Source organism: Seriola dumerili, unplaced genomic scaffold (assembly GCF_002260705.1).
Source record: "Seriola dumerili isolate Sdu_G_001 unplaced genomic scaffold, Sdu_1.0 BDQW01000733.1, whole genome shotgun sequence".
NCBI lineage: Eukaryota > Metazoa > Chordata > Actinopteri > Carangiformes > Carangidae > Seriola > Seriola dumerili.
In genome coordinates this window covers 443,997-463,989 of record NW_019174988.1, presented here as the reverse complement: position 1 = coordinate 463,989, position 19,993 = coordinate 443,997, and the positions used below count along the sequence as shown (strand labels likewise).

Genomic DNA, 19,993 nt, shown 5'->3' with positions numbered 1-19,993 from the left:
GTCAGCTGTAAGCTGAACTAACAAACACACTGAAACACCTACACCAACTTTACACTTCCTAGAAATGCTGGCTCTTGTTGGGACAGACTGATTGACAAACCCTAACCTCATTATTCACCATTTATTTTCTGTGACTTAATTGTTGAAGGTAAAAGAGTGAAAATGTCCAGATCGTGAAATTACATCAGGCAGACGTGCAAAGTTTTGTTCCTGTGATCAGCGTCTTTTTTCTCTCCTTGTGTTTTGCAGAGAGCAGAGGGTCACTGGTGTGTTTGTGTTCATCCTGACAGGACTGTCTGTTTTTATGTCTCCTATTCTAAAGGTAATCGTCTTCTTGTCTTATTATGTATCGTTAGTAACTTTGTTTTACAATGTACATATGCTATTTAATTGTCTGTATTTGTTAAGGTGAGCTTCTCTGCTGCTAAAGCCTCTAAATTTAGGTTAAGATGACAGTTGTGCATCGTATCTGCTATAAATACTCTCTCTGTTTTAGTGACGGCTGCATATTTGAGAGAACACATACCAGTGTCTCTGCACTGTGGCATGTGTTAATAAGTTTACACTTCTGTGCATTTCTCTGCTGTTTCCCCCAGTTCATCCCCATGCCTGTGTTGTATGGAGTCTTCCTGTACATGGGAGTTGCGTCTCTAAATGGAGTGCAGGTAAATACGTCTTTTCACTACTGTATTATTACAAGATTGAGTTGTTGTGTGAGTGTGAAGTGAACAAAACAAATCTGAAAACGAAACAGGATGGTGTTGATGTTGAACCTTCTTCATCAAAAAAAACAAGCTGAAAAAAAAACACCTGAGTATCGACGAAACAAGTCAAACCAGCGTCTAGCTCGTAACTCTGACGTGTATATGATGTATATCTCTACCTCTGTGTCTCTGCAGTTTATGGATCGTCTCAAGCTGCTTCTGATGCCAGCGAAACACCAGCCGGACCTGGTTTACCTGCGACACGTTCCCCTCAGGAAGGTCCACCTCTTCACCTTCATCCAGATCCTTTGCCTGGCTCTGCTCTGGATCCTCAAGTCCACTGTGGCTGCCATCATATTCCCTGTCATGGTGAGGGACATTATCATCAAGATTTAACCAATGAGGATTTTTGACTGTTATTTTTGTTCAGTCACCTGCACTCGGTATCTACTGAGGCTGCATCTGATTATTGATTAATCCATCATTTGATTTTGGGACTGACCAGCTGTCAGGTCTGTGCAGTGGCAAGAAACATTCGTGATGTTTTTCCAGAATCTGGAAAATGTCACATGGATTAAAGTCTCTGTCAACAGAGAAGGAAGCATTAGAGCAGTGTTACTGTACAACAAGAAAATGCAACATAAACAGGTTGAAACAACCGTCAAAAAAGTATAAATAATAGATCCAGTTCAGATGCACATCACATTCTTACATCCTGAATAAAGTACAAGCATTTTTTTTTTTGCATAAAGCAACATTTTTTGACAGAGCAGTAATGTCTCAGAGATTTGAGTTTCACATTGATCCAGGAGAAATAAAGGAGAAGCTGTATTTCACTGACCGACCTCTCGTTCTTCTGCCTTCAGATCCTCGCTCTCGTCGCCGTCAGAAAAGCGATGGACTACATGTTCTCCCAGCATGACCTCAGCTTTCTGGACGACATCATCCCAGAGAAGGACAAGAAGAAGAAAGAGGACGAGAAGAAGAAGAAGAAAAAACGGGGCAGCATAGACAGCGACGCTGAAGATGTAAGTGTTTTCAGTCTGCCAGTGACAATTCACCCCAATGTGTCTTCCTCAAGTCACAGAAACAAGCAAACACCTCATTTTTCTGGAGTTTCGTATAATCTCTTTTATATGGCCGTCCATTCCCAAGTCTGACAACCTCATCAACAACCTCCAGCCCTGTCCCCAACCCCCAGTTTCCTTCCTAGGCAGCAGCATGAACCATCTGAGAGTTTATCCGCTGGCTAACCAATATCCAGGTCTCCGGATGTCCCTTTCTTTCATGCAGCTGCTCTCTCGTGATGGAGTCGTCTTTCCCTCATTTCCACTTGGTGTTCAGTAGTTTGAAGATGAGAAGGTCATGAGCTTCTTTCAGTTTCTTTTAGTTGTTTATTTCACTGACAGAAAGGGCAAGATTGTTGTCGTGTGAGAGGCTTTATGTTTTTATCATTTCTAGTATTTTAGGTTCAGATGTCTCGTCCTCTCTCTTGAAGAGGGTTCGTAAGTGACTGAGCCTTGTTGCTGGAAGTAGACACTCACCCTGTGACCCGAGTCGGGCCGGGTCCAAATTCTATCTGGTCTAATGGGTTGGGAAGGGTTCCACTGTATTACTCTCAGGCGTGTGTATGTGTGTGTGTGTGTGTGTCTGATACCCGATTGGATCCAAGCCTTCGCTCTCTCAGCTCTGATGATGCACTGCATCCTAATCAGTGCAGAAAATGGCATGTTGTGCTACAGATTTCAGCTGCAGTGGCTCGTTAAACTGCTGCCAGCGTTAGCATTTTCTCCTCCTTTGTGTCTGTTTGGGTCCACTGCATTTTTGGATCAGGTCTTTTTTATTTATTCATTTTTTAATTCACTTGAGGGCATTCTGTCTGAGGAGGTTTTCTTTAAACGTAGTCCTCGAAAAGTCTTAAAAAGCAGTCGGCACCATCAGACCTGTAGACGGTCACTGCCGCTGCTGTTACAGTAGCTCCAATAAACATAAATGAATGAATCGTTTTTAATTGGTACATTCATCCATCCAATTTTTGCTACTTATCTAGATCCAGATCGCAACACTTAATTAATTAAATCATGTATTTATTGCTGGGAAGTACAGAAAAAATAATAAAAATTTGATATAACAAATAATTCTAGCCCATACTGTCCCTACTATCATACTTTGGTCAGTGTGACTGTGTAACATACATTGACCCTTTTAATGCAACATAGAATTAAAAGTCTTAAATTAAACTTGGTGAAACCTTTAAAACCCTATAATCTAGATCCATAACTTCGGACTCAAGACGACCTCCATCTGGGAGTGACAGGTTTCTGAAGTGGTTTAGATGATGATGATGATGATGATGATGATGATGAGACTCATCTCTCAGTTATAAATGACATCAGTTGCTGGGCCAAATTTCAATGGATAATTTAGCAAAAACACCTGAAGAAGAACTGGTGTGTTTTCTTAGTTTTAAGTTTCAGGACAGAGCTGTGTGATGCTTCTGGTCAGTTACATACTCTATATCCTGTCCAGTCTGGTTGACGTGAGCCAGTCCCTGCTGAAGCTTCACATCAACATAAACTGAAGTACGAATGCTCCTGAAAGAAGCTCTGGCCCTTTTGATTCTTACAGCATTATCAGATATCATGTTTTTCCAACTCAGTCCAAGTTCACTCTCGCTTCACCAGAAATCTCTTCAGTGTTACGTGACATTGTCTCATTTACCTCTGGGAACCAGCAAAAGTGTAAGATGGTCCCAGGGTTTCAGGATGCATCACCACAAGCTGTTTAATCAGCAGTTTGTTACTTTTCAGTGAATGTTCCCTTAACAGAAAGGGTTAGGGAGTGGGAGTGTGTGTGTGTGTGTGTGGTCCAGTCTCAGATGTGTTTTTCCTCTCTCCAACAGTCTGACTATCCTTACAATGAGAATGTTCCCAGCATTAAAATCCCCATGGACATGATGGAGCAGGAGCCCTTCTTAGGTGATAAGGCCTGTGACAGTGAGTAGACTCAAACCCCCTGCAGAGCTGGAGGAGAAACTCCTCTTCCTCCTCTTCGTCCTGCCTGACTCCTGCTCTGCTTCCTCACCCAGTCTCTCTGACGACGTCTCCTGTCACTAAAGAGTCGACACTGTTGTTGCATGATTCTCTCACACTCCTTCCTTGGTTTTAACTGCATGATACTAACATGTTTTTTTTCTCCTGTTTGCTTCTCTCTCTGAATCCTTCGTTATTTTCCAAAACCTGCACGAAAGTAACTTTTTTTCTCCACTAATTTTTGCTTTTCTCTTCATGCCACTTCAATGATTTCTTCTGAATCTATTTTCTCTTCAGTTCATGATTTGAATTAATTTCACCTGTTTTTGTTGTGATTTCATGCTTTTTCAAGGGTTTTGGTCGATTTGCACCTTGTTGAGAACAAAGGTTGTAACTCTCTGAGGTCTAAGGATATTTTATACATTTCTACATTATTTCTTCCGGTATTTGCTTATAAATTAATAATTAACTAAATTAACAATCTCAGCTCTTTCTGTGAGGCCCCTCTTTGCACTGTGCAAAGAGATAATTTCCCCCAAATCTCTTGTGAAAACAAACCTTTACTGATGTGGCTGAATTGTTTTGGTGCTTGAAATGGGTTTACCAAAGGTTCATAAAAAATAGCAGATAAATGCATAATAAATGTTTAAAATTAAAAGTGTTATCACTCTACTTTAACCAAATTTTAGAGGCCTGCTTGGAGGCCTTCTAGCTCCGCCTCTCAGCATGTACAATCTCGCAAGAATATCAAACGGAAAGTGTCGAGTCTACAGATTCTAACAACATTTAAACCATATTTCTACACTGTATTATCGCTAAGGTAACAATAGAAACATCCGTCGGCCTCAGAGGCTTAAGGTTGTGTAAACACAGATACACCTGATAATTCGCACACCTACATCTAACTTTTGCCTTTCATCTATTTTTATTTCATTTATTTTCATACCGTGTCTCTATTTGCTTGGTCTTTTATTGTGAAGTACTTCATGACGTCTGATCTAGGAAGATGACACTAGACTTTACTTCATTAATGCAAAATTATGTAGTGTAGACAACAGTTAACGTTAGAACAAATTCATATTTACTACATTAAATCAAATTGAATTATTTTAGGAATACTTTGTTAATTCATGGTGGTTCATGATAAAAAGTGTATTTTTAATAAGATATGTCCAAATACAGTTTGTTTCGCCCTAGCATGGGACGCTGAGTTTCCTTTTGATCTAGTTGCTACTGACAACATTCCTTAAACCTTTTGTTCTTAAGATTTTTAAAAACACTTCTTGTTGCTATTTATAAGAGACATTGTCAAAAACTTAACACACTGACTTTAAATAGACACCGTAGGAGAGCGTGCAGGTCGTCAGTCCTCTCTGAAATCAGCTGCTGTCATGTTTGGCTTCAAGTCACTGGTCTGAATGGATGTGAAACCTTAAAGTGTGAGTCAGAGAAAACGTCTAAGGGCTTTTCTTTCTTCTCCTTCCACAGGAGACAAGTCCACTTCATTCCTTGACCGACACACATCGTGCTGAGCAGCTTCGCTACTACAAGGCCAACTGCTTGTCCAGGTTAGACGTGTGTGTGTGTGTGTGTGTGTTTGTGTGCATGAGAGAGTGAGGGGAACAGGTGTCATGTGCAGACTGGAAGCTGATAGCCACAAATACAACTGGCACTGATTACTTTTTTTACTTTATTCATGACCGTAGAATCAAAGGTCGCAAAAGGTCAGAAGGCGAGCTAACTAGCTAACATATAATGTAAGTCTGAACTTTAAAGGTCAGCTAGGCTAATTAGCTTACCTATGGTTAAACTGCATTTTTTTTTCAGTGGCTAGCAGAGGCGCCACATTTCAGCTCAGATGTCTGCTCTCTGATGTCCTGCCTCGCTCTCTGGACTTGTTGTTCAGCCTGGAGATCTGTTGTTCTTTTGCTTCTTTTATGTTTTTTGGCTTTGTCGAGAGCTGACAGGAACTGAGAGGACACACACACGGGGGTAACATCTACCATTATCGTTTATATACATTCAGATGAAAAGTGCACAACCTGCTGAATTACAAATTCATACAACATCAATTAAAGGTATTTATAGTGCATGTTTTAATAATAGCCATGTATCAAATGACAATGTAAAAGAAGCTACAGCTCCACTCAGCTTTATCGTGAGTTTCAGCTCATTGTTCAGCTGGAAAAAAAAAGCAGACACACAGTTAGAGATTGACTGAACTCAGACAAAAAGAACAAGAAACATTTACAGTCGTAATAATGGTCTAAAAATAGCAGAGCCTTTGCGTCTGTATTGACCTTGTTACCATTACTGGTGTATGTTGCGTGATGAAATGAGCTTTAGAGGACACAATCAGTCTTAAAGGGGCAGAACAAGCCTCGTTTTTTGGGCAAATATTTACAGCGACAGTTACGATGCCGACAAAAGAGATTATATTTCTCCATCATGTCCGCAACCTCTCATCATGACCACGATCTGTGCGACCCCATGTGCTCTACAACTGCGTAACAGTGACGACGAAAGAGGATTAGTGTTCGGGACAATGTGTGAAAAGCAGCTGTGATCACAGGACATCTGTGATGTCAACAAACAACTTACGAGATTTTTTTTGGTCTTCGGCTACACATGACCAGTGACTCAGTAAAAACACATTTCACTTGTGCACTTAACCAAAAACGTGTCTTCAGCTGTTTTTCATTCCCTTGACTCACACACTTATCCAATATTGACAGGGACTCGATCTTAAAGCGGCTCCACGCTGATGGAGAAACAGACCTACTCTCGTTTCCTGACAGGAAAAGCAAATCAAAAAAAGTAATGTTACTTTAGAGTCAAGAGGCATATCAGTGGTTTGGACACGTGTCCATTAGAGTCAGTGACATTGGACTGGGCATGAATCGCAGTGATGCCCCCCCCCCCCCCACAAAACTAATCCTGTCCCACTAAGACTGACGCCAAATTGCTTTGAGCTCAGATGACCTCAGCAACCATCAAACCATGTTGACTGGGTGTATATCTGCAGAGCCTCCAGAGACCAAACACGATGTTTTAATGTGTACAGCTGCAATAATTAGTCGATTAATGGGTTAGTCAGTCGACACAAACTTACTTAGTCTAATAATCGCTCTCGTCATTTTTTTAAGCAGAAAAGCCAAAAATCAGCTTGTTTCATGTTTCTCTTTGTTACTGAACAGCTTTGTGTTGTTTGGACTGTCGGCAGGCATTTTTCACTACTGTCTGATATTTTAATTGATTAATTAAGAAAATATTAGGTGGATAAATCAATGATATAATTAACCAGTGAGCGATTTAGTCTCATGTTGATGTAGGGAAGTCTGATTTAAATTGTTTCGTCATTTCCAATTGGACAAAAAATTAATGATATAGAAAAATGGCTCTCACCACAAGATCTAATGTGTGATGACCAAGGGCGTAGCTTCGGTCTCAACGTTGGTAGAGACGCAACAAGGCATAAAAACATCATAGTGTAGATATATATATATATATTCTAATACCTCACTGTACTATGTCATAGAAACATCATAGTATGACTTTTTAATGCCTTACTGTACTATGACTTCATGCCTTTTTATGACTCTCTTATACACAGTATAATAAGGCATAAAATGTGATAGTATAGTTATACATACTTTACTATACTATGACTTTTTTATGACTCACTTATATATAGTATGTCAAAAAAAAGTCAAAACCATCATGGTACAACTTAATCTAACAAAGGTCCATTCAACATAATGGGTATTTTTACTTTTATAGTTAAAGTACATTTTGAATGCAGGACGTTTACTTGTGATGAAGTACTTTTATGGTGTGGTATTTGCTTCTCTTTACTTAAGGTAAGCATCTGAATATTTCCTCCACCACTTGTTAGACTACATCCTAACAATAGACGTGTTTGTATTTCAGCCCTGAGATGAGTCCGCTGAAGTCTGTGCCTCAGATTAGAATAGACATGGACCCAGACGATGATAATTCATTCTACTGGAAGAGCAGAGGATCTGAAACATCTCTGTAGAGCACTGAACCACCGTCGGGCGAATCCTGCAGCACCCGCAACACAACTCTCTCTCTCTCTGTCTTCTACTCACTTAAAATTAAAGATACTGTTTGTTTTTGTTTTTTTCTATTAATGGAGCAATTTTAAAACCATTTCTTTCCTCACTCTCTTCTCGTGGTCTTTCTCCCACAGCTCCACAGTAAACAGTCTTTGTGTCTGACTTGAACACAGTTAAATGTAACTCCTTACTTACTTACTCTTCTGTTCAACTCCTCCCACATACCGCTGATCAACAGTAAAATGCTGCAGCTCTCTGACCATGCATGGCGTGATGGAGTGCCCTCCCTGCTCTTTTTATATAAATATATATAAATATCATCTGTCTGAATTTTTATATAAATCAAATTACTCTAATAACATTTTCCTGTAGCAGGAAAATTATGTTTTTATAGCTCTACCTCTTGTTTTAGATTCAATGCTTATTATGAACAAATGCAACATGTTGATTTTTGACGCAGCATGGGGTTTTGATATTTTCTCTCTGGCCTCTTGCAGAGACGAAATGATTCAAGAGATTCACTGTATTATAGCTTGTGAAGGAAATGTGTGCAAATAGATATTTAAAGTAAATTAACAGTTAATTAACAATGCATATTTGTATGTGCAGATGAGATGAATATTTTTATCATCACTTTTTGATGCAGTTTTGATTGCTTCACCTTCTCTTTCTAATTTTCTGAATCTTTCTTTCACATGTTCAATTCAGAACTTTTGTTACTTGTTTAAATTAAATCAATCGTGTCTATCTTTTTTTTTTTTTATGATTATGTTGTGTGTGTATGTTGGTAACCTTTTCTTATGTCATTTTTTTTCCTTTGTGGGTAGAAAACAGTTCAGCGATACATAATCATCTGATTTTCCTCAGCCAAACTTAAACTCTAATTAGGAGTTCATATCATATAATTACTTGTGCTTTACCTAAGTGGCTTATAAGAGATCGATCCAGACTGAAATTCTTATGGTAACAATATGAGAAGGGAATCAAATCCATGTAAGCCTCATGCAGTGGGACGGGCTCCTTTCTTTTTGTCTCAGCTGCTGTTGGAATTATCTGATGTGAAAATGGAAACACGTTTCGTTTTGTTTTGTGTATTAAAAGGACAGATTTGGATTTTTTTTTTTTTCAAGTCCATCTTGACAGAATATTCACATACCCGTGTGTACATTGAGGCGGCGACTGGTCACTGTACTTATTCCTCCTGGCAGAGTGAGCCCTTTGTAGTGTGACTCCAGTGTCAGACATGGGGGACAGAATATCAGCTGATGTAGCTCACAACAGAAATGCAGAACTACATCTGAGATCATTTGTAGTTCACAGCTCTACAAGCAGGGGGCACTGACAAGTTATTTTTCAACGTCATCATTTAAAAATACAAAAATAATAAACCTAAGAAATCCATATCAAGATGGTTGTGTTTATGTTACAAAAAAAAAAGTCTACAATACACAGACAATATATTGATTTTAGAGAAATCAGTATAGGCCTCAAAAACTATCAGGTTATAATCCACAGCGCTCGTTTTGCGCTAAAAAGCATTTTACTAACTGAATAAACCTGCAGTTTGGGCTTGAGGACTTGTCGCTATGACAACAGATCCAGACAAACAAGTGATAAACAAAAAAGCAAAACTACATGAAACTAACAGGACGTGTCCCTGCGCTGCAGCTCAGTGAGCAAACGCCTCTGTACCACAAAGACCATAACTTCCTCTGTCTAACAGCTGACTTCAGGAGTGCATTTTGTCCCCCAGTGTAGTCACACCAAGAAGGGACTGTTTCATGGCCAGTATGAACAGGAGGGATGATAACAGTGATAGACTTGCTAAAACTTCACAGCATTCCCTACAGAGCGGCCAGTGAGTCCAAAGTCACATAGAGAAAAAATAAAGCCCCTCAGATTGGACAGCTTGACTTGTATTGGCCAGTATTACCTACGGAACAAAAGGTCATCATCACAGTATCCCCACTGTATCCCCGACGGGCAAACTGAAGCGCTTTCTCACTTTGATTTTTAGGTCTAAGTGGGTCACGGATTCGATTTGAAGTCCACGCCGTCCTCAGCACCACAACAGAAACACAATTAAACTGTGTGATAAATGAGCCGCCTTCTTCCTCTGTAAATCCTGTACATAAAGGCATGTCGGCTCAAAACCAAAACGCAGCAAGTTACTTTGTACCACCACTGGTCAGTGTGTTGAATTTGTTTTTGTCCGTTTGTTTCAGTCCATCAGCCGAAGTAACTTTGTACATCAGTGTTTTTTAGCCGTCAACAGCCGAACGTAGAAACAAGTGTGACTTAATGTCTGGGTCATGTTATGTGGGGAGTTGTTAGTGTAAAGTGTGTCATACTGTGTAAGCATGTCAGACAAAAATCTGCAACATGAAATCAAAAACTTGTTAATGATGTTAATTATAGCGTATGAAATACTGATACTTTTTTTTTTTTTTTTGGATTAACTTTTTGTGACTTTTTAGAAACAGGTGAAATTGTTTATTTTAGAATTTATATTTTTCAAATGAAATGTATATTGAAAATAAACAGAAATATCAGACAGTGATGGTGTGCTGCCTTTTTTGGGGAAACACTTTACACCCCTCCGCCATTTAATAAAAGGGTTTATACCAAATTTTAATGCAGCAACTACAACATACTCTATAAAATATGTTTTCATGGGAGAAGCTGATTGTTGACAAATATTGTACATTAATTAACTTGTAAAATGCCCTTACATCTGCATTATAGTGTGTTATAAAAAAATCTTATATTCTATTTATAAATGCTAAAGAGGGATAATAAACTGTTACCATTATATGAAATAAGAAAAGAATAAATTAGGTAACTGATTACCTAATGGAGCTGAGATGATCAGTCGATCATTTAAGTCGTTATTCAAGCAAAAAATTCCAAACAATCCTGAGTTCCAATGTTTTTGTTTCTGTTCTTTTTACTAAGGTGACAGTAAATAATTAGTGTTTAGGACAAAAACTATTTGGATACATCAACTTGAGTTTTAGGAAATTCTTTTTTTTTTTTATGGACCAAATGATTATTTGTCAGGTCTCAGTTTAATCGCAGTTAACTGAATATTTTCACATTTCTTACTACAAAACAATATGTCACCTTGGACTTTAGGAAACTGACCGTCATTTTTTTTTTTTTTTTTTTTACTAGATTCAAATATATTACAGACTAATTAATCAATAATGTGAACAATCATTATAGCATTTCAAAATTTCAGTGTATCTAAAATACTAAAATACTTAAATTATAGTTTTTCTTTTATCTCCACACATCACTTGGCAACATAGAAGAATATAATACTACTCACTGCTTCCTGATGAGCTGATGACGTTCCTCATGGTTTCTGGGTCAGTAGCTCCCTCTAGTGTCAGAGCAGCAGCATCACAACCTGCAGACGAGAGGTTCAGTTACCTCAATGAAATCCCTTCAGGCTGGAGAAATACTATTACTACTACCACATTCTGAAAATACATACATACAGTGTACTACCACATACCACTAGTGCCAGTGCTACTCCTATTTCTGCCACTACCACAAGTACTACTTCTACTTCTGCTGCTGCTTGTCCTCAGGTCAGTCTGTGCTGCAGGGTTCAAGAGTCAAGTACTATTGGCAGGAGGTTAACTAGTAGTTTAATGTGTACTTTTGTCTGAAGGTAGGAAAAGCTGAAGTAGATACTTCGAAAAATCTGTGTAACAGAAGTACAACTAACATTTTAAACCTACCACAAAAACAAAAACACACAAATCAAAGCAGTGATGGTGAATTTGTTGATGTCATTTCACTTCTATGTCTAATCAGGAGCTTCCCAGTTCATTAGCAGATACCCAATCACAGATCAGTAAATTACAAAACAAAATGACCAAGTTAATGACATGAAAACGTGACCTGTATGAAGGTGACTGCTCTTTGTTTCCACTAGAGGACGAACAAGAGCTGTGGAGGACAGATACAGTGTGTGTGTGTGTGTGTGTGTGTGTGTGAAATAAAAAGAGCAATACATTGAGAACTACTATTGCTACTACAACTACCACCAGCAGCACTACTACAGTACTGCTAACATCACTACTGCTACTACCACCACATGTACTACTACCATTACCATTGTTAACTACTACTTCAAACTGTATCACTTTCATCGCCTGTACTTGTACCATTACCAACAATTGTACTAGTACTGTACTACTAACACCAACACTATGTTTACCACAATATGTACTTCTACCACTACCACTACCAATACTACCGACAGAAACTGAACATGCACACATACAGTGTACTGCCACCACTACTAGTACGAGTACCCATCCCAGTGCTGAGGTCAAAGCTTTAATTTGTCCACCCTCTGTAGTTTGTTTACACTGCTAGTTAGCTGTAACACTTTAATCTATGGATCCTGTATTTTCCTACAGATTTTCCTCATAATTTCCTAAAACTTTACTGATATTTAGCTGTTGATTTTTTTTTTAAATGTTTTATTTATTTCCAAGAAAGGCCAGTACCAGTGCAGAGGGCAAGTACATAACAACTATAACCACTAACTCTCTCTACATTTCCATTTCCAGTAGCAAATTGCATCGGCCCTTTCTTATGATTTACACTAATACCAGCTGAGACTTCCTCTTTTATCTTCATCCTGTGAATTATTAAAACTAATCCCTTTGGTTGGTCTCTAACTTCTGCACTTAAAAGACATGTGATTGGCCTGTACAGAGTGTATTTTATTAATTAAACTGTATAATGTAATGTATAATTATCACAGGGGGCATGCTGTAGGAGTCATGGAGGAGGCATGAGTTGACACTTGGCCACTGATGAATGAAAAAAGGAATGAAAGTAAAAAATAATCACAAAAGACAGAGCAAAGAAGAGAAGGAGACAATACAACAGAAAGATTTTCCCTCTGACAGAATGAATATAAACTGAACAGATATGAACCGTATCATTAAGCTGCTGCGTCTCAACACCGTGAATAATCACAGAGCTGCAGCTGTGATCCACAGCGTCCCAAATACTGTGTTCGCCCGCTGACGTCATGCGGCGTCACTGCATGTAAGAACTCACTCCATCACCAACAGATCAAACAACAACATCACGTTATTGTTCTGCTGCTATTTTGTGGGTTTTTCAGTGTTTTGTGATTTTTTATTTACCTACAAGAAAAACGACAAAGACGTCACAGCGATGTCAACAGCAGCTTAAAGCTTCATTGACAAGATGTGATAAAAGGGCAGAATGTGAAAAGCACAGATATTTTGTTAAGTGTCCTCAACAGAATTCCCACTGAGGGATTTTGATCAGTTTAAGGAAAAAGTTTTTAAGGACAAGTGTTCACTTGGGAAATCAGATTCTCACTTTAGTGGCAGACTGATCCCCCCCTGCCCTCAATGGTTTTACATTTTGTTTCTTTTGCTCAGATGACAGTCTGTATTTTATTTATAATATAATATAACTGATTCAATGATGTTCTGATTGATGGATTAATGAACTTATTTCAGTTCGGCATTGTTCAGTTAACTTCAAACATGAGACTGAATGTGTGTGTGTGTATGTGTGTAAAACAAGTAATAGTGCCATTTCTAAATGTAAACGCTTAAAGCCTAATGGCTTGTATTAGGTCAAAGTAATATACTGTAAATTATAAACACTATAAAACTTTTGAAAACATACAACAGATCAATTAATCAATATAATAATAATCGTTATAAACCTCAACTGGAGCCCCTCAAATTTATCTTGTGACCTTTTAGCGGGACCCCACCCCTAGGTTGGGAACCATTGGACAAATCCAGCTAACTGTAAATAAAGAAGGTAAATCCAGCAGGAAAATGTTGCTTGTGTTTGTGTTTCTGCAGCACAAGTTTTGCTGATGAAGATGTTTTCTGAATTTCCTTGTGTTTTGTCTGTCTGCATGTGTGTGTGATGCAGTGCATTGAGCTCTCAGGGCCACCGTACAAGTGCCCATAAATGGTACTTAAGTTACTCCTGAGTGTCACAAGCATCACACAAATACACAAAGGCCTCAGACTAAAACTATAAGCTACAACACAATGATCACAAAACAGAAGCAAACCACTCACAACTCAAGGTTTAGAGTTTGCAAATGTTCATACTCATTTTTCATACTAATGCCACTTAATGTGAAGCGTTCAAAACAAACACAAACACAAGCAAAGTGGGTTGCAATTAACGTACACAGGCAAACACAGCCTGCATGCCAGGCGCACAGCATTAGCTGACTAATGTGTACCAACTAAGAAGAAAACAAACAGCCGTGTTACTCAGCTCTGGGCAAATATGCAAACAACTTTAAACAGCAGAATAAATCATCTACACTTTGACAAAGACTCCTCAGTGACACACAACAATGGAAGAAGGTGCAAAGGAAAAAGTTTTTTACTCGGAGAGAAGAGAAAAAGAAAACAAGAACTTGGCAGACTCTCACGAGACTGAGTCAGAGGCTTATTTCTGCCATATTTGAGCAGAAATAAGAGTTGTAGAAACATACTGAGCACACAGATGGACAGTGGAGCAGCAGACCCCCCCCCCCCCCCCCCGGAGACTTTTCTACCATGGAAACTGCCAAGTAAGTAAGATGCCCTTGTTACAAATGAGCTGAAAAATTTGTCTTTTCAGACCTTTAGGTTACATAAAATAATTTTTTAATAAAACCTTATGTGTAGTTAGGACCTGCAATATATTAAAATAGACATTGTTGATATTTTATGATTTTCGTATCCAAAGCCTGTTACATCTCTCCAGCAGGATTTTGGAAAGTACAGAGAGATGCTGGTGTTGGTTAAAAAAAAAAGAATTGAATTTTGCCAACGTTAGCCTTTAAATGTCGAGGTGAAAGTAAGGACATACATTTATTAAAGTGCTGTATATAATGACGATTCTTAGCTACTTGTACTTTACTTGAGTAATTCCACTTCATTATAATTTAGAAGCAACTATTGAATTTCTTCCTGCAATATTTTAACTGTAAGTTTTGCTGATGCTAAATAGCTAACATTAGCATTAACAGCTGCAAGTTCTCCAGTGGTGAAAAGCAACAGCAGTGTTAATTCTATATCTCTCTCTATAACGTTTTGTCTTCTGCTGAAGTTAGCATGCTAACCAGCTAGCCACGGCCCGTCTCGCCACTTTCCGATAGCGACTCACTGTAGCCTCCAATCTGCCCTGAAGACGTAGCGCTGCTCAGAGGACGTATGATGACCTGGTGTGTTATAAAGACAATGATGGCCGAAGCTCTTGTCAATCACCGCCACCAGCTCCCAGCGAGAAACCACATTTAGGGAGCAGAGAAAATTTACAAATAGCCTCTTTAAAGCTTCGCTTTTACAGCACTTTGCAGTTTCAAATTATTAATACAAAATATAATGAACAAACAAGTTAGGATGCATTAATATATATTAAACTACCCTGCAGAATATAAAGTAAGTTAAAATCAGCCTCACCTTAACCAGCTGCAGCATTAAAGTGATATGTACATTAATGCACCAATAATTATAATCCAATGATATAATATACATGATTCTGCCTAATGAATACTTTTACTGTCAGTACTTTCAATATATTTCTGTTCTAATATGTTCAGTAGTTGTAACGGATAATTTTCTACACTGTGGTATTTCTACTTTTAAAATATGAGCAGCTTTTCCACAACTGAAAAAACCTTGAAGCGTGCAAGTTGTGTTGTTGCAAAACACTCAAAATGCACACCAGCTACAAACCAGCAGCCAACCTAGCTGACCTCAGATCAACAAACACTTTCATGAGACCTTAGGCTGGTAATACTCAACAAGCTGAAAAATTACTCAGCCAAAAAAAAAAAAAGAAAAAGTTTCTTCAGCTCCCACTAATATTTATTTCAGATAATCCAGATTAAAGCAGCTCTGCCCCCAGAGAAATGTTGCATAACTCCACACCTAATGTGCTCAGGTAAACAGGGCCGTTACATCTCAGCTGATGAAGTCTGTTTGTGTGATCTCGGACAGATGGAGAGAGGAGGCTGTGCAGTTTGTCTGCTCACCTGTGAAGAAACCTCTCTCTGCTCCCGATCCCTTCACCACCGACTCTGTGAAACAACCACTTTGTTGAGCACGACAACACGAGCGTTTACTGTGTTCATACACCTCATAGCCGCGACGGCGTCCGAGCGCGTTGACACAAGGTTTTTCGAGCCTGGCTGGATGCACAGATATTCACCTCGTCCAGTGAACCCAGATGGGGCTCTGAGGACGAGGGAGAGAGGACCCACACGGTGCTTTATTACCAATCCTAGCTGATATACTCAGAATCTACTTCTTTGTCATTCTAGGTCATTGTCAAAACAACAAAACAGAAAAACAGAACATTCACATTCTGTCTTGACTGGACTGATGCGACACATGGTGACAGCACGTGGTCCAGAGTCAAGATTATAAAGCTGTGGTGATGACTAACACTGGGAACACACCACCTGCATTGCATGTACCAGCTCTATGATTTTACACAGTTGGCAGGCTACTTGAATGTTGGATTTCTTTTCATTATAGATTAATTTATGTCAGAAAATGTCACTAAAATGCCACTGTCTCCACATGCAGCTGCCAAAATGGTTAAAAATACAATATTTTTATATTTTTTTCATGTTGGTTTCATATTCAGATTCAGCCTAGACTTTTAAACTATGGTGAAAGGTGTCAGCTTCATGTAATGTTGCTGGTGTGATGTCAACAGGACTTTTCTCTGTCTATTTTTGATGGGAACTGCAAATGTCACGTGTGAAAAATAGTTGAGACGCCACATCTCTAGATCACACAGGCTGTTTTCCCGCCCTAACCCGTTACCGTGGGCGCTGAAATGAAGACCAAGCTGCCGCGCACACCTCTGCAGCCAGTCTGCTTAGGAGGTGCAGCGACGTTGGCGGAGCGGCAACACCATCAGCGTCTGCTCCCGTGAGAAATCATGGGACCGCCAATGTTTTTCACAAAGCAGATGTTGAGATGTTTCACTGGATGAGTGAAAACTTTGACCTGCTGGTGGCGCAAGAGGAAATGATCGAAGTTAGCGGGATTCATCGTCTGCACAGCGAATCCCATCCAGATGTTGTCTTAGAGCTAAGCTGCTACACCAGCTACAAACTGCTGCCGCACTCCTCACCATGTTGTATTTCTGGTTACACACCTGGTAGTGATGTCACAGCAGGTAAAACTATACGTGGAGACTTGATCTTGCATCTTAGGCTTGAATAACACATCTGAATAAATTCATGTGACTGACACAGATGATTGACAAGTGTTCGCAGCCTCATGTTGGATGCAAATTTGCAGGATTTTTAAGAACACGTTCTCTCTGAGGACTCCACACCTTCACTTTGGCCCTGTGTGTTTGTTTCTGTTCAGACATCAGACTGCTAAGCCACAGTCCGAGGAAGACAGGAGCAGTTAATAAAATACTGTCTCATTAGTCCTTTTCCTGGATTCCACCTGGTTCCAGGTGAATGCCTTTTAGAATAAACCATGTCCGGTAACATAAAGATGTGTTGTTTCCACCCTCCGAACACCTCTACTAGATTCTATGTAAATATTTACAGAAATATGACGAATTCAAAAAGTCACAGCTCAACAGTAATGAGTCTGACTCACTTGAAATTTGGAACATTTCATCCTGGTTCAGGATTTAAGTGCTCTTCAAAAATAAGCATCATTATGAATTAATTAGAGTTTTTTTTTTTTTTTTTTTTAATGCAGACCTGGATCAAGACGCACATTAAATGTCAGTTCAGTGAATTGTGCGGCCTTGACTGCCTCATCCTGACGGGCTGGATTTACTGTCTGACTCACACACGTTTGGTTCCAGTCACACTGGATCTGAATATGAGAGAGAGAGAGAGCGAGAGCGAGAGCGAGAGCGAGAGAGAGAGAGAGAGAGTGAGAGCGAGAGCGAGAGAGAGAGAGAGAGAGAGAGAGAGAGTGAGAGCGAGAGAGAGAGCGAGAGCGAGAGCGAAAGAGAGAGAGAGCTGTGGACATGATTTAAAATTTCCTCAGCTGTGACACACACATGTAACTGCCTAAGTTACAATGAAGGGAAAAGATTTCAAAGTCACTCCTGCTGGAAGTGCGACGTCCAGACCTGTGATTACTACAATTATTCTCATTTTAGCTGAAATGGTTTCTTAACACATTTGTACAGACATCTCCAGCTCTTACTAAAAAAAAAACACACTACTCCTCCTACACCTCTGATAAAGACTGATATTAAAATACTATTACGTGTCTACTATTTCTGTGTTACACAACCTCCAGACCGCTCAGGTGACCTGGGGCTGCTGCGCTTACTCTTCTTCTGGGGCTTAAAAACGAAAGTCTGCTCCACATATAGTCAGTGGAGCCAAACTAAACTATTTCTGCACTATAACTTCTACTCCTGTCTATTATTTTTTCTATTCTTGAGTTTCATTATAAACTTCAATTATAAACTTTAATTTGGTTGTATTTATATTTTGGTTCATCTTCCTTAAGTTATATGTTGTGATACCTTATGTTTTATTTAAAGACTTTGAATTGTGTTTATGCAACAAAATCAGGCTGAAATCACAATCAATGGACTGTTGATTCCCTTTTTATTTTAGTTATGTATCATTTCTTTATATTGTCTGCATCATATTTGAAGATATTATGAATGTAAAATCCATAAAACAATGTATTTCTAAGAATGTGTTGTTGTAATGTTATAATGCATGGAGTAGGAACATTTTTATTACCGAGGGAAAGAAAAAAGGGTCTTTGCTGATGTTCAGGCCTGTGAGTGGGCGGATGTGTTCGACAGCCTCGTATAGACACAGTGTAAACAAAGATGAGCTTCTAGCTAAAGCTTAAAACATAAGCATTGTTTTATTAGCACTGGTGCTGAAGTGACCTGCTTTTATATTCTCATTTAAACCTGCTGAAGATTAAAAAAAAGTCTAAAAAATATCACAAAAAAAGTTTGTTCTTTGCTAAAGGTGGAAAAGTTGTTGTACTGATAAAAGCAGAATGTGCAAAGACAGAAACAGACTTTAGTGAATAAATCATAAAGTACATGAAGCATGAGACTTTAACCTCCACTGAAGAGACAAAAATAACCGCAGATGAACAAAGTCAGATCTGTGTGGAGCGACGAGGAGACTGTAACCTGTAACAGCTGCTGCTCTGTCACTGCACTTTAAATGTGTCACCTTTTATTTCACTGAAGGTTGTTTGTAACTGTTCAGAAGATGAAAAGTTGGTCGTTAAAAAGTGCATTTTAGACATTATCTTTAGAGTTAGAGCCGCCAGCCATCATTGGGCCGGCACTGGGCCACAGCTGAACGGCTGCTACTGTTGTTTGCCTGTGATGCTTTTACTTATTTTACTTACACTGAAGTGAAATTTAAAATGTAAGTTATTATTATAAGTTGATTATGATATTGTACTGTTGCTGCATAGACCAAACAATGAATTGATTAATCTATAAGTAATAGGCAGATTAGAGTGAATCAAAAGGAACAAATGTTAAATGTAAATTTCTTCCATTTGGTTACAGATTTTTTTCCCCTCACAGGAAGGACGTGTAATTTAGAGAGAACAACTTTGTGCTGTTTAATACTCCAAAGATAAAACTGCCTTTACTATGTCCTTTAGAAAAAGGTAGAATCAGAATGAGAAGCATACGAGGAATCTGCTTTGGAGTTCTGGTGTAAAACAACTAACATAGTAAGAACAAAACAATATAAAGAAAGATAAAGCAACAGGAAGTACTGCAGGTCAGGTAGCTTAACATTACTCAACTGGTTTTCATGTGTATTTAATGCTGGCCCTGACAGAGAGTGTGTGAAATATTTTAAGCGCTGCAGATGTGCCTCACTCAAGCGCTATGACCCCTTCACACACAGCGTGGAGATCTGAACCTCAGCGCTCTCCTGGGAGAAAAAGTTAAAGTTAACAGTCTCGTAAGCAAACGGTGAAATTCACTTTTATGTAACAATCGTTTCGCTCTCTAAAACACCTTTGACCAAACAAGAGTCAATACTCCCCCTCCACATTTTGGCTTTTAAGGGTGTCTCAAGTGCTGGATGTGGCGTTGAAGGAAACCCAGCGGCCGATAACACTTCTGCCTTTAGAAAAATCAGTGTGATCTCATTTATGAA

At 39.0% G+C, this 19,993-nt stretch overlaps 1 protein-coding gene across 2 annotated transcripts in view; it reads left to right on the top strand.

The window, feature by feature from the left end:
• LOC111236848 (electrogenic sodium bicarbonate cotransporter 1-like) overlaps positions 1–9,252 on the top strand; it is a 53,806-nt gene extending 44,554 nt beyond the window's left edge. For both annotated transcript variants that reach the window (XM_022765726.1, XM_022765725.1), the window contains exons 21-27: positions 250–322; positions 597–665; positions 900–1,073; positions 1,571–1,732; positions 3,607–3,700; positions 5,225–5,304; positions 7,667–9,252. In XM_022765726.1, the coding sequence (XP_022621447.1) occupies positions 250–322; positions 597–665; positions 900–1,073; positions 1,571–1,732; positions 3,607–3,700; positions 5,225–5,268 (616 nt within the window). In that variant the 3' untranslated portion in view covers positions 5,269–5,304; positions 7,667–9,252. The remainder of the gene's footprint in view (positions 1–249; positions 323–596; positions 666–899; positions 1,074–1,570; positions 1,733–3,606; positions 3,701–5,224; positions 5,305–7,666) is intronic.
• The last annotated feature ends 10,741 nt before the right edge of the window (positions 9,253–19,993 follow it).